Source organism: Ovis aries, chromosome 7, assembly GCF_016772045.2.
Source record: "Ovis aries strain OAR_USU_Benz2616 breed Rambouillet chromosome 7, ARS-UI_Ramb_v3.0, whole genome shotgun sequence".
NCBI classification, from domain to species: Eukaryota; Metazoa; Chordata; class Mammalia; order Artiodactyla; family Bovidae; genus Ovis; species Ovis aries.
The window spans coordinates 25,644,313-25,659,999 of NC_056060.1; the positions used below are offsets into that span (position 1 = coordinate 25,644,313).

Genomic DNA, 15,687 nt, shown 5'->3' on the forward strand with positions numbered 1-15,687 from the left:
TTTGAACTGTGGTGTTGGAGAAGACTCCTGAGAGTCCCTTGGACTGCAAGGAGATCCAACCAGTCCATCCTAAAGGAGATCGGTCCTGGGTGTTCATTGGAAAGACTGATGCTAAAGCTGAAACTCCAATACTTTGGCACCTCATGTGAAGAGTTGACTCATTGGAAAAGACTCTGATGCTGGGAGGGATTAGGGGCAGGAGGAGAAGGGGACGACCGAGGATGAGATGGCTGGAGGGCATCACCGACTTGATGGACGTGAGTTTGAGTGAACTCTGGGAGTTGGTGATGGACAGGGAGGCCTGGCGTGCTGTGATTCATGGGGACGCAAAGAGTCGGACATGACTGAGCAACTGAACTGAACTGAAATACTAAAGAATGTTTTCACTAAGTCTCATTGAGAAACTGGGAATGAATATAATTATAATAAATCAATTTTCATTAGAAAGTGAATACAGCTTGTCATATTTTAATAGACACAATAACATTTAAATGTTGTTTTGTAAATTTAGCATGTATAATTATTGACTCACTTGAAAAAATTTTGTAATAAATTTTAGTATAAGATAGATTGTGTGTGTATGTGTGTGATATTGGTAGCAAAATATTAACTAGCATTCAATCAGAATGCTAACAAATTGACTAGTAGTTTATTTTTATGATTATTTTTATTTGCCTGGAAAATTTTACTAATTTTTGCTAATTTTTACTAAATTTTAATAATTTTATTAGTAAAATTTTTTTTAAAATTTACTAATTTTGCAAATTTTTCTCTGATAAAAGAACAAATAAACACAGCTTTATTAACATTTTATTAATTGAATTAGTTCTTCCTCATCCCAAAAGTTATTTTTCTACTTCATTAATACAGTTGAATATTAATACTTTATTTATTTTCCATACATTATTTCAGCTGTCAACACAAATTCTTCAAAGATTTCTTCCAGGTCTTTGATTAAATCTTACAGTCTTAAGTAATTTTATTAAATCTGCCTTCACCTCTTTATTCTAGAGATATACTATAGATCAAGGGGTTGAATAATGAAGTTAACATGGAATAGAACAGACTCAAACTTTTCTGGTTCTCTTGGATTCCCTGCTCTTGGACTCACATACACAATCACAATAGAGTCATAGAATAGGGACATCGCAGTCAGATGGGAGGCACAAGTAGAGAAAGCCTTAAACCACCTATCTGCTGAGAGGACTCTAAACCAAGCTCTGATCACCAGGGTATAGGAGCTGGTAATGAAGAGTAAGGTAGAAAAAATGATGACTGAGTTACAGGTAGCACAAATGATCTCAGTGACAGGAGTTGGCATGAGGACAACTTTATGAGATCTGGTTCACATAGGAAGTGATCAGTCTTATTGAGACAACAGAACTGGAGCTGAGAGACTAGGGAAATGGACAAGAGGAAGTACAAGAAGCAACACACGAAGCAGCAGGCTCCCATATGGATATAGCATAGTACCGTCATGACCGTGGGGTAGTGTAGGGGCCGGCAGATGGCAAGGTACCTGTCAAAGTCCATGGCAGACAAGCAGGTCTCAGTGGTGCCCATTGAGAATAAGTAGAACTTCAGGAAGCAGCCAGAGAAAGAGATGGTGTTGGTCTCAGAGAGGTTATCGAGCATTTGGACACAGAAGTGACATACCACATACCACAGAATTTAGGTTTCTAATTGAATTTCACAAGTTTCTTTACACAACTAGAAGCATTTAAATTGTAAAATTCCAAAGAGCTGTATAACTTGCATGATATTTTCTAGAAAACCATGCCTCCTAGATAAGTACTAGATTCTTTTTAGAGTGGTGGCTCAGATGGTAAAGAATCTGCCTACAATGCGGGAGACCCAGGTTCAATCCCTGGGTCAGGAAGACTCTCTGGAGGAGGGTATGGCAACCCACTCCAGTATTCTTGCCTGGAGAATCCCATGGACAGAGGAGCCAGGTGGGCTAGAGTCCATGGGGTCACAAAGAGTTGGACACGACTGAGCGACTATACTTTTTTTCACTTTCAATCCTTTATCAGCAACATTCTGAAGGAAGATTTAAAAGATGAAGTCTTTTTTTTTTTTTTTTCCAGGAAAACATCTTTACTGTATTACTGGATTTACCTGGAGTCTAGTCACTAAGGAATTTAGTGTGTTTCCCCTATCTTCTTTTCTTTACCCCAAGGGATTTCCTCATGTGAAAGGAGTGAATGGATAGTTGAATAGCCACTGTAATTCCTTCTTATACTGCATTAATAAGCACATTTTTTTGCTGCAATTTGGTCACCATCAAAATTGTCCTTATTATAACTTAACTATTTAGCTATAGTAAGTCTTTTTTTCTATACAATTTGATATTTTATACGTATTTAGAGAAAAGAACTTTATTACCGCACATTATTTATTTAATTATTATAGTCATTTCATTAATTCTCCATTTTCCACAATTTGCCTATTTTCTTTTATATAAGTAATTTATTTCTCATTCTTTTTTCCTACCCTAAATAATGCTTGAAATGTCACTGAAAGGTACTATTTAATTATAAATTATATGAATAATTTATTTTAAATGATTAGATAAAGATTTTATAATCTCAGGGACATAATAAAAAAGATTCCTTTTGAAAATGTGTGATAGAAAGCAATCTTTTCGGGAATATCAAGATGGCAAAACAAAAATTAGTTAAAATGATAACAAAATATTCATATTGTGCTAACATTTCTTAAATGATGGTATGTATACTAAATGAACAGTTGATATTTTCTACCTAAATGTGAAATGATTTCATACTGTTAAATTTGAAAAATTAATTGTTCATAATATAAAAATGCAATTTATATAGACAATAAAGTAAAATACAATTTAAAAAAATAAATAAGTAAGTATGCTGTGACTAATATTGCCCCATAAACTTTGTGACAGATTTAGATATGCCATAAATTGGAGTTTGTGTTTGATCTCTGGTCTTAACAAATACCTATTAAAATATAAAATGAATATAAAAGTTGGAAAAATCATCTATAATAAAAAATAAATATATAAATAAGCATAGTAGTACTTTTTGTAACTTTCGATTAGGCAAAGATTTCTTAGAGATGAAACCAGCATCACAAGCGATAAGGTAAAAAGATAAGTTGGACTTCATTAAAATTGAAAACTTCAAAGGACAATCATAAAAGTAAAAATGTAACTCACAGATTGATAAAAGATATTTGCAAATTATTTATCTAATAAGTGACTTATATCCAGAGTATATGTAAAGACCTCTACAGTTGAGAATTAGAAAGATGAATAGGCTAATGTTTTATCATTGAGGGTTTGACTATATATTTCCCAGTGAAGACATGCAAGTGGCCAATAAGCACACTGAAAGATAATCAGCATCCTTATCATTAGGGAAATGCAAGTAAGCGCCATAATAAGATACCTCTTCATATATACAAGGATAGCTAAAGGACAAAAAAACAAACAAAAAAAAAGAGCAAACAAGGGTTGGTGAGGATACAGTGAAACTGAACCCATACATTTCATACTATGCCGATATGATAGTAAAGATGGCACAGTCACTTCGGAAAATAGTCTGACAATTCTTCAAAATGTTAAATAGTTAATATACAACACAGTGATTCCTTTCCCTAGAGTAAACCCCCAAAGTGAAAATATATGTTCACACAAAAACTTGTTCATGTATAACTCATAATAGACCACTGATGGAAACAACTCAAAGGTCCATCAACTATTGAACAGATAAAATGTGGGTATATCCATACTAAGATATGCTATTCAGCCATAAAAAGGAATAAAGTACAGATAAACATGCTCAGCAAAAATGAATCTTGTACACATTATGTTAAGTGAAAGAAGTTGGTCACAAAAGGTCACATATATTGTATGATTCCATTTATATGAAATTTTAAGAATAAACAAAGCTATAGAACAGAAAGTAGATTAATTGTTTCCAAGGACTGGAGAGAGGAAGGATGGGGAAGTAATAACTAATGGATTCATGGTTTTTTTGTGGAATGAGGAAAATTCTGGCTGACAGTATGAGATGCTATTGTTCTTGACAGAGTTAGCAAAGCAAATCTAGCAATTTCTGTAATTGCAACAATACCTGAGGGTCACTGGCTGTTATCTCTAGCTTGTGGAATGCACAAATGACCTATCAGGAAAAGGCAATGTATGGTTTATTTTATAGAGAGTTTATTTTAAAAATAATTATTAAATTAAACATATAATGGAGAAATAATGGCAACCATCTGGATCCAAATTCTGAGTATTTAAACTAAATCTTGGTAAGAAAGTGGGAAGTACAATTACGATAAATGAATTTTTATAAAGAAGTTAATTAATTTTTCAGGTCTTTAATATTGACATGGACATTAAAATTTAAATGTTGTTTTGAAATTTAGCATGACTTTTGACTTACTAGAGAAATATTAGTAATAAATATTTGATTATTGTGTATACATGTGTAACTGATATGGTAACATAAAAATTTTAGTATTAATTCTGAATGCCAGGAAGAAGACTGATTATTTTTTCTTTGATTATTTTTATTTGAATGTGAAAAATTTTACCAATAATGTAAATTTTCTCAAACAATAAAAAAATGGACAGATGGCCACAGTTAATTTAATAAACATTTAATTACATTTGACTATGTTCTTCTCCCTCCCTCAAATATATTTGTCTAATGTGGTTAATACAATTGAATGCTAATCTTTCAATCATTTAGTTCACATATATTATTTCAGTTGCACACACGAGTTCTTCAAAGATTTCTGCCAGGCCTCTGCCTAAACCTCAAAGTCTTAAATAATTTTCTCAGAGCCTCCTTCATCTCTTTATTCCGGAGACTATAGATCAAGGGGTTGAACAGTGGAGTTAGCACAGAATAAAACAAAGTCACATATTTCTGAATCCCGGCTGGATTGCCTGCTGTTGGGCTCACATATACGACCATAATAGAGCCATAGAACAGAGACACTACAGACAGATGGGAGCCACATGTAGAGAAAGCCTTATGCCGGCCTTCTGCTGAGGGAACCCTAAACACAGCTCTGATCACCAGGGTGTAGGAGCTGGTAATGAAGAGTAAGGTGGAGAAAATGAGGACTGAATTGTAGATGGCACAGATGATCTCAATAACAGGAGCTGGTGCACAAGACAGCTTTATAAGGGGTCCTGGGTCACATAGGAAGTGATCAATTTTATTGAGACAACAAAAGGGGAGTTGAGAGATTAGATATATAGGCAAGAGGAAGTACAAGAAGCCGCACACCCAGCAGCAGGCTCCCATTCTGATGCAGCGTTGCACTGGCATGACAGTGGGGTAGTGAAGGGGCCTGCAGATGGCAAGGTACCTGTCAAAGGCCATGGCAGACAAGAAGAAGGTCTCAGTGGTGCCCATGGAGAAGAAGAAGTAAAACTGCAGAAAGCAGCCAGAGAAGGAGATGGTGTTGGTCTCAGAAAGAAAGTTGGCTAGCATATTAGGGACAGTGGAGGTGATAAACCAGATCTCCAGGAAGGAAAAATTGGCCAGCAGGATGTACATTGGAGTTTGCAGTTGATGGTCGCACCTCACAGCACAAATAATGCACAGATTTCCAATGAGTGTCAGAATATATGTCCCAGAAAAAACTGAGAAACAGAGGATCCGAATTTCCCAAGTATAAGGGAAGCCTAAAAGAATGAATTTACTCATAGAGCTAGAGCAATTCTCCACATGAGTATGCTTATTTGTTTTCAAAGCTGCAAAAGAATGACAGATTTCCATGTTAGAATTGGTTTTACAAAACATTACTCATTAGGGCAGATGACTTGCTTTGAGCCACATTACTTTGTGCTGTACTTAGTTGCATCCAACTCTTTGGTACCCCATGGACTGTAGCCCACCAGGCTCATCGGTCCATGGGATTCTCCAGTCTAGAATACTGGAGTGGGTTGCCATGCCCTCCTCCAGGAGAGCTTCCTAACCCAGGGACCAGACACAGATCTCCCACATTGCAGGCAGATTCTTTACTGTCTGAATCACCAGGGAAGCTCAAGAATACTGGAGTGGGAAGCCTATCCCTTCTCCAGTGGATCCTCCTGACCCAGGAATTGATCCGGGGTCTCTCGCATTGCAGGCAGATTCTTTACCAGCTGAGCTACCTACCATATACAGAGATGTTACCATGATTTTCAAGTATCCATATTCCTATTCTGGATATAATAAAAACAAAGTGAACAAAGAGCTTTCCTAATTTCCTACAGCTGACAAAGTGTTGACAATAAGTAAATATGTATAAGGACTTACCATTTTAAATAATACTGAAAAAAACACAGATTTCCCCCCCCCCCAAAAAAAAAACAAACAAAAACACAGCCAAGTTAACTCAGTGTTTGTGACATACAAAGACATTAAATATAATGCTATTCAATATTCTTTGTTCTATTTGTGAGAAATGCGTCGAGTTGAATTAAGGACATATCAATAGATCTAAATCCTTTATACAACTTTAAATTTTTTTGAGTTAGGCTATGAGAAATAGTCCTATATCTTTTTAAGAATAGATTATAAGTCAATATTAAAATGAAAATTTACAAGAGTTCACATTTCAATTCTTCCCTTCAGTAAAAACACACTCTTGAAAATACATGTTAAAGTTAAGTAAGTATCAATTACTAAACTATCTCATGTTTACTTATGCTCACAAAGAATGTCCTAAATTTTGCAATCTCAACTACAAATAAAATTCCTTGCCTGCTACTCATTAAAAGTAACAGAAAGTACAGGGGATAGACTTTTCTGAAAAAAGGTGTATCCATTTATTTTCTGGAATTTTCCCTGATTTTGGATCAGAACACCCTTATATAGAGTGAGGATAAAAAGGAGCACCTGGCAAGATCCTTTGAGAGTTTTAGCAAATGTTTGAAGTAACATTTTTTATAAGCTCTTATATAAAATCTCAGCTATGATTCTGGAGAAATAGTACTTTTATAATTCACATGTTAAGTTATCAAACAAGAAAGGGTAGAAGAAAGAAATAAGGAGAGCTCAGACACATGTGAGCTTTACCTTACCTGAAGATACAAGCTGAATATCATGGAATTCTGTATAGTTGAATGCCATTTTCCACATCTGAGTATACAGAAAGACCAAATACAACAGTTTTCTCATATCTCAGAAAAACCAGATATAGTAGTGTTCCATGAATTATTGTGGGAATTCATATGAATTGCTGAATAGGCTTTTAGGAATAACATTATGGGATTAAGAAGTCAGTCATGGGTAGTCTTCAGGCTTGCCCTCTGTAGTTCTCCCTTTTTATATAAACTGTAAAGACAAAGTGACAGTGGCAAAAAAAATCATGGTCTAGACAGAATCAAATGAAGAATTTAAATATTGTTCCCTTGTATGTTCTGTAGAGGCCATCTTTGGAAACTGGCCCTCTAGAGAGGGAATTCATTACACAGTAGTTCTGTTGAAACTGGTTTCCTATTTTGGTCTTTATTCAGCGTGCTGGATTAAGTTTCAGATTCTTACACAGTTTTTATTCTAATTTGAAGATTTCTCTTTTGTAATAATGAGGAGGAATGGAAACAAAAAAATTGGCAGGGAAAGTTTGCTGTTTTAGCTATGATGGAAAGTAAATTTATCTCTAGTGATTAGAAGAAAGTTGTGACTGGCAATGAGACTTGATTTTACATTTGAAGAAAAGTCTCTGGAATAAAGCTTAGCATAGCGATTAGGAGTCTGTGTATTTAACCGTATTAAAGACCCCTTTCCATGTGTTAATTCTATCTTTGATACCCTAACCCAAGCTCACCACTACAACCACGTTGAGAGACACATTCTTTAGCTATGAATAAGATATTTTAAAATAAAAAGTAATTTATAAAAATTTACCATGCAGTTAGCCACTTTAATAACATGTTTGAATGATTCTGTACTAAAATATTAGTATTATTATATGGATATATACGATTTTACACAATGACTACCTAATTGTTGAGCCCTTAGGTGTGATAACCAGAGTTACAAAGATTATATTATATTAAGCCACATTCTAGAGAAAAATATCCAAATAATAGAATATTATCAAGTAAGATGTATACCTTAAGAGCTCTCCATTATTGTATCATATGTGAATATAATATATAAATATAACAGACTTTTTAATTAATAAAAGTAACATAAGAATGTCTTGATAGATGCAGAAGCAAAAATAGATAAAATTGAAACCCATTTTTAATAAAGTAAACCAGAAATAGAAATAAATGATTTAACTCGGTAAAAAAAACCCACCTCATCAGAAATAATTGGCAAAAGCATACTTTAGTTGTAAAACACAAAAACATTACAATTAAAATCAAGGACAAAACAAAATATTCATATGACAGAGTTATTGCTCTAAGTGATTCATTTTCCTTTTTTTACTAGAGGATAATATTTCTATGTTTCACAAATGTTAGACTAGGCAGTATGACTTGGTTTGCCCAATAAGACAAATTTTCATACGGCACTTTTAAAGAAAACCTTTAAGAACCTTTATGCAATGCACCATGGCTCTTTTTCCTGTGCAATAAAGTACACCCATAGCTGATTCATGTCAATGTGTGGCAAAAACCACTATAATATTGTAAAGTAATTCAGTTCAATTCAGTTCAGTCGCTCAGTTATATCTGACTCTTTGCAACTCCATGAACTGCAGCATACCAGGCCTCCCTATCCATCACTAACTCCCGGAGTCCACCCAAACCCATGTCCATCGAGTCAGTGATGCCATCCAACCATCTCATCCTCTGTCGTCCCCTTCTCCTCCTGCTCTCAATCTTTCCCAGCATCAGGGTCTTTACAAATGAGTCAGCTCTTCGCATCAGGTGGCCAAAATATTGGAGTTTCAGCTTCAACATCAGTCCTTACAATGAACACCCAGGACTGATCTCCTTTAGGATGGACTGGTTGGATCTCCTTGCAGTCCAAGGGACTCTCAAGAGTCTTCTCCAACACCACAGTTCAAAAGCATCAATTCTTCAGCACTCAGCTTTCTTTAAAGTCCAACTATCTCCATACGTGACCACTGGAAAAACCACAGCCTTGACTAGACAGACCTTTGTTGGCAAAGTAATGTCTCTGCTTTTTAATATGTTGTCTAGGTTGCTCATAACTTTCCTTCCAAGGAGTAAGCGTCTTTTAATTTCATGGCTGCAATCACCATCTGCAGTGATTTTGGAGCCCATAAAAATAAAGTCAGTCACTGTTTCCCCATCTATTTGCCATGAAGTGATGGGACCAGCTATGGTTTTTCCAGTGGTCACCTGATGCAAAGAGTTGCCTCACTGGAAAAGACCCTGATGCTGGGAGGGATTGGGGGCAGGAGGAGAAGGGGACGACAGAGGATGAGATGGCTGGATGGAATTACCAACTCGATGGACGTGAGTCTGAGTGAACTCCAGGAGTTGGTGATGGACAGGGAGGCCTAGCATGCTGCAATTCATGGGGTCATAAAGAGTCAGACACGACTAAGCAACTGAACTGAACTGAAACATGGTGTATGAGCTTGAGAGTCCCTTGGCCTTCAAGGAGATCCAACCAGTCCATTCTAAAGAAGATCAATCCTGGGTGTTCTTTGGAAGGAGTAATGCTAAAGCTGAAACTCCGGTACTTTGGTCACCTCATGCAAAGAGATGACTCATTGGAAAAGACTCTGATGCTGGGAGGGATTAGGGGCAGGAGGAGAAGGGGACGATAAAGGAAGAGATGGCTGGATGGTATCACAGACTTGATGGATGTGATTTTGAAAGAACTCCGGGAGTTGGTGATGGACAGGGAAGCCTGGTGTGCTGCAATTCATGGGACCGCAAAGAGTCGGACACGACTGAGCAACTGAACTGAACTGAACTGAACTGATATGACCGGATGCCATGATCTTAGTTTTCTGAATGTTGAGCTTTAAGCCAACTTTTTCACCCTCCTCTTTCAGTTTCATCAAGAGGCTCTTTAGTAAAGTAAGTAGCCTCCAATTAAAAAAAATAAATTAATTAGAAAAAAAACCCCTATTTGCAGGGCAGGAATAGAGACACCGATGTAGAGAATGGACTTGTGGACATAGTAGGGGAAGGGAAGGGTGGGATGAACTGAGACAGTTGCATTGACATATATTCTTTACCATGTGTGAAATAGCTAGCAAGCTAGCAGGAAGCAGCTGTATAGCACAGGGAGCCCAGCTCAGTGCTCTGTGATGACCTAGAGGGGTAAAATGGGAGGAGAGGTACAAGAGGGAGAGAAAATATATATATCAACCAGAAGCAACAAGTCAATGCGAGTGAAAAAAAAAAAAAAAAAGAACTTGCTGTAAGTCACTGATACTTACAGGTACTTAAAAGATAATGTACTTTGGGGAAAGTCAGTTGCTACATCATCATCACTGCTCCTATATACACCAGTGAAATGACACAAAGGTTATAACATACAAACATGAGTATTAGGAAGAGAAATTTTGACTGGCTAAGAAATGAATGTCCACCAAGAAAGAAAGAATAAACTAAAACACAAAATGATTCAATAAGTTGGCTAACTACAAAACATGTAGGTAATAAAACTTTCCTTTTATGGATGAGAAGATTTGTAAATTCTTACAGGTAAATTATTTCATTTTCAGTATCAACACAAATCATCTGGAAATAAACTTTGAAAGATAGTACATGCACCATTAAGAAAATGTGAATCTTTACAGAGGTATATAAAAGAAAACCAGATTATCAGGAAAGTTATACCATGTTCTTTCATGGATTGACTTCTTAGTGTTAAGTATAAATATTTAACACAAGGCAGTACACAAATCCAAGGCAGTCTAGACAAATCCGAGTCAGACTGTGGGAAAGAAACTGTTATAGAAGTTTTCCACTTGAGAAAGATATTTTTAAAATCTCCTTTGAAATAAACTCTCAGGATAATAAATGTATTTTGAAAAAGTAAAATAATGAAATAAATTTGATTTATCAGATACAAAAAATGAAAATACAACTTACAGGATGGGAGAAAATGTTTGCAAATGTTGCCAGCATCACCCTGATATCAACATCAGACAAAAATATCACTAAAAAAGAAAACTACAAGTCAATATCACTGATGAACGTGGATGCACAAATCCTCCAAAAAATTTGCAAAACAAATTCAACAGTACTTAAAATGATTATACATCATGATCCAATGGTGCTTATCTCAGAGACAAAAGGATGGTTCAATATCCACAAAGCAATCAACCTGATACACTACATTAACAAATTGAAGAATAAAGATCAACTATCATTTTAATAGATCCAGAGAAAGCTTTTGACAATATTCAACATGCATTTATGATAAGAACTCTATGCAAAGTAGATATATAGGGAAGGTACTTCAACATAAAAAAGCCATATATAATAAGACCACAGCTAACATCATACTCAGTGTTGAAAATCTGAAAACATTTTCTTTAAGATCAGGAACAAGACAAGAATGCCCACTCTCACCACTTTTGTTTTTCATAGACTCTTCAGTAGATATCGTTGGAAAACCTGGATAGCTACATGCAAAAGGATTAAACTAGACTACTTTCTCATGCCCTTTGTAAAAATTAATTTAAAATAGATTAAAGACTCAATGGGGTAGCAAACAGTTGGACACAACTGAGCAACTAACACTTTAACTTCACTTTTTTTTCTAAAGTGTAAAGCCTCAAACCATAAAACTCCTAGCAGAAAATGCAGAAAGTATGCTCTCTAACATGGTCATAGCATTATTTTTCTAGATTCATCTTTTTAAGCAAAGGAAATGAAAAAATAAATAAATGTGAATAGAGCAAACTTAGCCTTTTGCATGGCAAAGGAAACCATCAACAAAGTGAAAAGGCAGCTTACTAAACTGGAGAAATCATTTTCAAATAATACACATGATATGGGGTTAATATCCAAAATATATAAATCACCCATATACCTCAACAACAGAAACTAACCAGTTGAAAAATGGGCCACGAATTGACATTTTTCTAAAGAAGACATACATACAGCTGGCCAGCAGGCACATGATAGGATATTCAGCATCAGAAATCATCAGAGAATTGCAACTGAAAGCCATAATAACTGAATGGCTATCATCAAACAGACAACAAATAAGGAGTATTGGTGAAGATGTGGATAAAAGGAAACACTTGTACACTGCTGGTGATATTTTAAATTGGTGCAGTCACTATGGAAAAAGTATGAAATTTCTTCAAAAGCTTAAAATATAACTGTCATAGGATTCAGCAACTTCATGTCTGGGTATTTATCAAAGAAAATAGAAACTTTAATTGAAAAAGATATATGTACCCCAATGTTTATTGTATCATTATTTATAATAGCCAAAATATGAAAACAACTTAAATTTCATTACCCTGACATCAAAGCCAGACAAAGACATAGGAAATGAAAACTACAGACCAATGTCTCTAATGAATGCTGAAATAAAAATCATCAACAGAATACGATCACAGAGAATTTAACAGCATATTAAAAGGATTATACACTGTGACAAAGTGGGTTTTTTTTCCTGGAATGCAAGGATGGTTTAAAAGATGAAGAACAGTCAAAGTAACATATTAACTACATGAAGGACTAAACTCACATAAATATCTCAACTAATGCAGAGAAAACATCTGACAAAACTCCTCACCCTTACATGATAAGAAACATTAAAAAAAAAACAAAACTAGGTGTAGAAGTGAATTATCTCAACATAATAAAGACCATTTAGGAAAAGACTCACAGCTAACATTAGAGCCAATGGTGAAAGACTGAAAACATTTCCTCTAGATTAGAAATAAGGCAAGAATTCCCACTCTTACCTCCACTATTCAACATAAGAAAAAGCCCAGAGCTATTACACAAGAAAAAGAGGTAAATATTATCCAGAAATAGAAAAGGAAGAAGTAAAATAATTTCTGATTGCAGACATGATCTTATAAGTAGAAAACCCTACAGATTCCAACAAACTGTTAGACCTTATGAACAAATTCAGCAAAGTTGTAGGATTAAAAACTCAAAGCACAAAAAATTATTTGCACTTCTAGATACTATAAACAGTCTAAAATAAACAGTCTATAGTCTAGATACTATAAACAGTCATTCATTTACAATAGTATCAAAATTAAAATAGGAATGAAGCTAACATAAGGAGGTTGAAGATACATACACTGAAAACTATTACATACTGTTGAAATAAATTATAGAGCCAAATAAATGGAAATACATTCTGTGTTCATGGATTGGAAGACATAATATTGTTAAGATGTGCATACTAGCCAAAGTAATCGGTAGATTCAATACAATAATATTTAGGCCAAGTGAATATAGCAAAGTCACTGCAACTGTTTAAAAAATAAAATTAAAGAAAGAGAAATTTGCAGTAGTTCAAAAATAACATAAAGAGTAAAAAAAATCTAAACTTTACTCTGAAAACTAAAACACATAACTGAGAGAAATTAACTGAAGCAACATGTTCATGTTTATGTACACATGACTCATTGCTGTTATAGGGCAATGATCCCAAACAGTTACATTGTTTGACATATAGATTATATTTCCAGTTAGTATCCTTATATATGCTAAAAGAAGTTGATAAGCTAATTCTAAACTGCAGGTAAAAAAGAATAGGGCCTGGAATACACAAAGCAATATTAAAGAACAAAGGTAATTAGCCTCCAATTAAAATAAATTTATATTAAAAAAAGAACAAAGGGGGAGATTTATAGTATCAGATATCAAGATTTAATGTAACTCTTAATGTGACAATGTTGTATTAGTAAAAGTATAAAAAATAGAGAAGATTGACATGGAGGCCCATATATAGTGTTATTTATCGCATAGTCTCCACTGCAATCTAGCCAAAAATCAATGGTCTCTTTAGTAAATATTTTTGGTCAGTTAAATATCCATATGAAAGAAAATGAAGCTTGACGCCCTACCTCACACCACATACAATTACTTTTAAAAGGATCATATCCTTACATGTGAAAACCAAAAATCTTTAAGCATCTATTTTAAAATGAGAATATGTTCATGACTTTGAAAGAAAGAAATATTTTTCAAAAGAAATGTCTTTAACCATCTATGAAAAACTTGGCATTATTAAAACTAACAGCTTCTGCTTACTAAGACACCATTAAGTGAAAAGGTAAGTGTTAATAGAATTAAATCATTGTACTGCATATATTCAACAAGGGATTTGCTTATACATGATACAAATAATTTAAGTCAGTAAGAAAATGCCCATGATCCAGTTAACAACTGAGCAAATGATTTGAATTGGCATCTCATGAAAATGCCCATATATCTATTTCCAAATAGCCCGTAGATATATGAAAAAGATGTCAGTTTGATTTTGGATTTTTCCTACAACACTGAAGATAAAAACTGATATGAGAGAATAGCATGTTTATATTACAAAAAGGGAAACTACTGATGTCAATAAAGAAAAATATTTGGCAGTTTCTTATTGAATTAAGCACACATTTATTCTACGATTGAAAAGTTCCAGTTGATATGCACACACATCCAACAGAAATAAGTGTTATGTCCATTAAAAAACATGAGCAGAAATGTTCATAGTAGCGTTACTTGTACCTGACAAATGTCCAACAACAATGTAATGTGTAAGTAAATTACAGTATGTTCATACAATTGAAGGAAATAATACAGTTCACTGGTAACAAAAAATAAACACTGATTAGCATAATTGCTTGGAGAAATTTCACAGATAGTATAAAATCAAAGTAATCAAACATATACAGCATTATCATACAATTCCCCTTATTGAAGTTCAAGAAAGCTAAATTAATTAAGAGTGATTAAAAAATCATAAAAAGAGTTTTAGGGTTTTTGACTGAGAGGAGGATATAAGTAGCCTCCTGAGGTACTGCTGATATGCTATGTCTCTGTTTGGAAGTTTACATAGGTAAAAATTGAATCAATTATAAATTTAGGCTAGGGTTAAATATCAATATTTCAACTATTTGCATCTTGTAATATCCTTGAAATCTAGAGAATTTCTGTACATTACTAATGAAAACATAATAGACAGTTAAGTAATAACATGCTCAGGAAATTTTCAGAAGAGGGAGTATTCAGTTCAGTTCAGTCACTCAGTCATGTCCGACTCTTTGTGACCCCATAGACTACAGCAGGTCAGGCCTCCCTGTTTGTCACCAACTCCCAGAGTGTATTCAAACTCATGTCCATTGGGTTGGTGATGCTATCCAACCATCTCATTCTCTTTCGTCCCCTTCTCCTCCTGCCCTCAATCTTTCCCAGCATCAGGGTCTTTTCAAATGAGTCAGTTCTTTGCATCAGGTGGCCAAAGTATCGCAGTTTCAGCTTCAACTTCAGTCCTTCCAACAAACACTCAGTACTGATCTCCTTTAGGATGGACTGGTTGGATCTCCTTGCAGTCCAAGGGACTCGCAAGAGTCTTCTCCAACACCACAGTTCAAAAGCATCAGTTCTCTGGTACTCAGCTTTCTTTACAGTCCAATGCTCATACCCATACATGACTACTGGAAAAATCATAGCCTTGACTAGACATACTCCTTGACGAGACTTCCCTGGTGGCTCAGATGGTAAAAGCATCTGCCTACAATGTGGGAGACCTACAATGAGATCTTCCCAATGGGTTGGGAAGATCCCCT

General features: G+C 34.9%; 1 protein-coding gene and 1 pseudogene across 1 annotated transcript; both read right to left on the reverse strand.

Moving 5' to 3' along the window:
* Window positions 1–1,018: 1,018 nt before the first annotated feature.
* On the reverse strand, window positions 1,019–1,635 carry LOC114115834 (olfactory receptor 11H6-like; annotated as a pseudogene).
* A 3,134-nt stretch (window positions 1,636–4,769) lies between these two features.
* LOC106990620 (olfactory receptor 11H4-like) lies at window positions 4,770–5,774 on the reverse strand. Its single transcript, XM_015096724.3, has one exon. The coding sequence runs from the start codon at window positions 5,772–5,774 to the stop codon at window positions 4,770–4,772; it is 1,005 nt and encodes a 334-aa protein (XP_014952210.3).
* Between the last annotated feature and the right edge of the window lie 9,913 nt (window positions 5,775–15,687).

Excerpts from the sequence above, each read along its gene's own strand:
- LOC106990620 (XM_015096724.3), bottom strand. The coding sequence starts at position 5,774 with ATGGAAATCTGTCATTCTTTTGCAGCTTTGAAAACAAATAAGCATACT.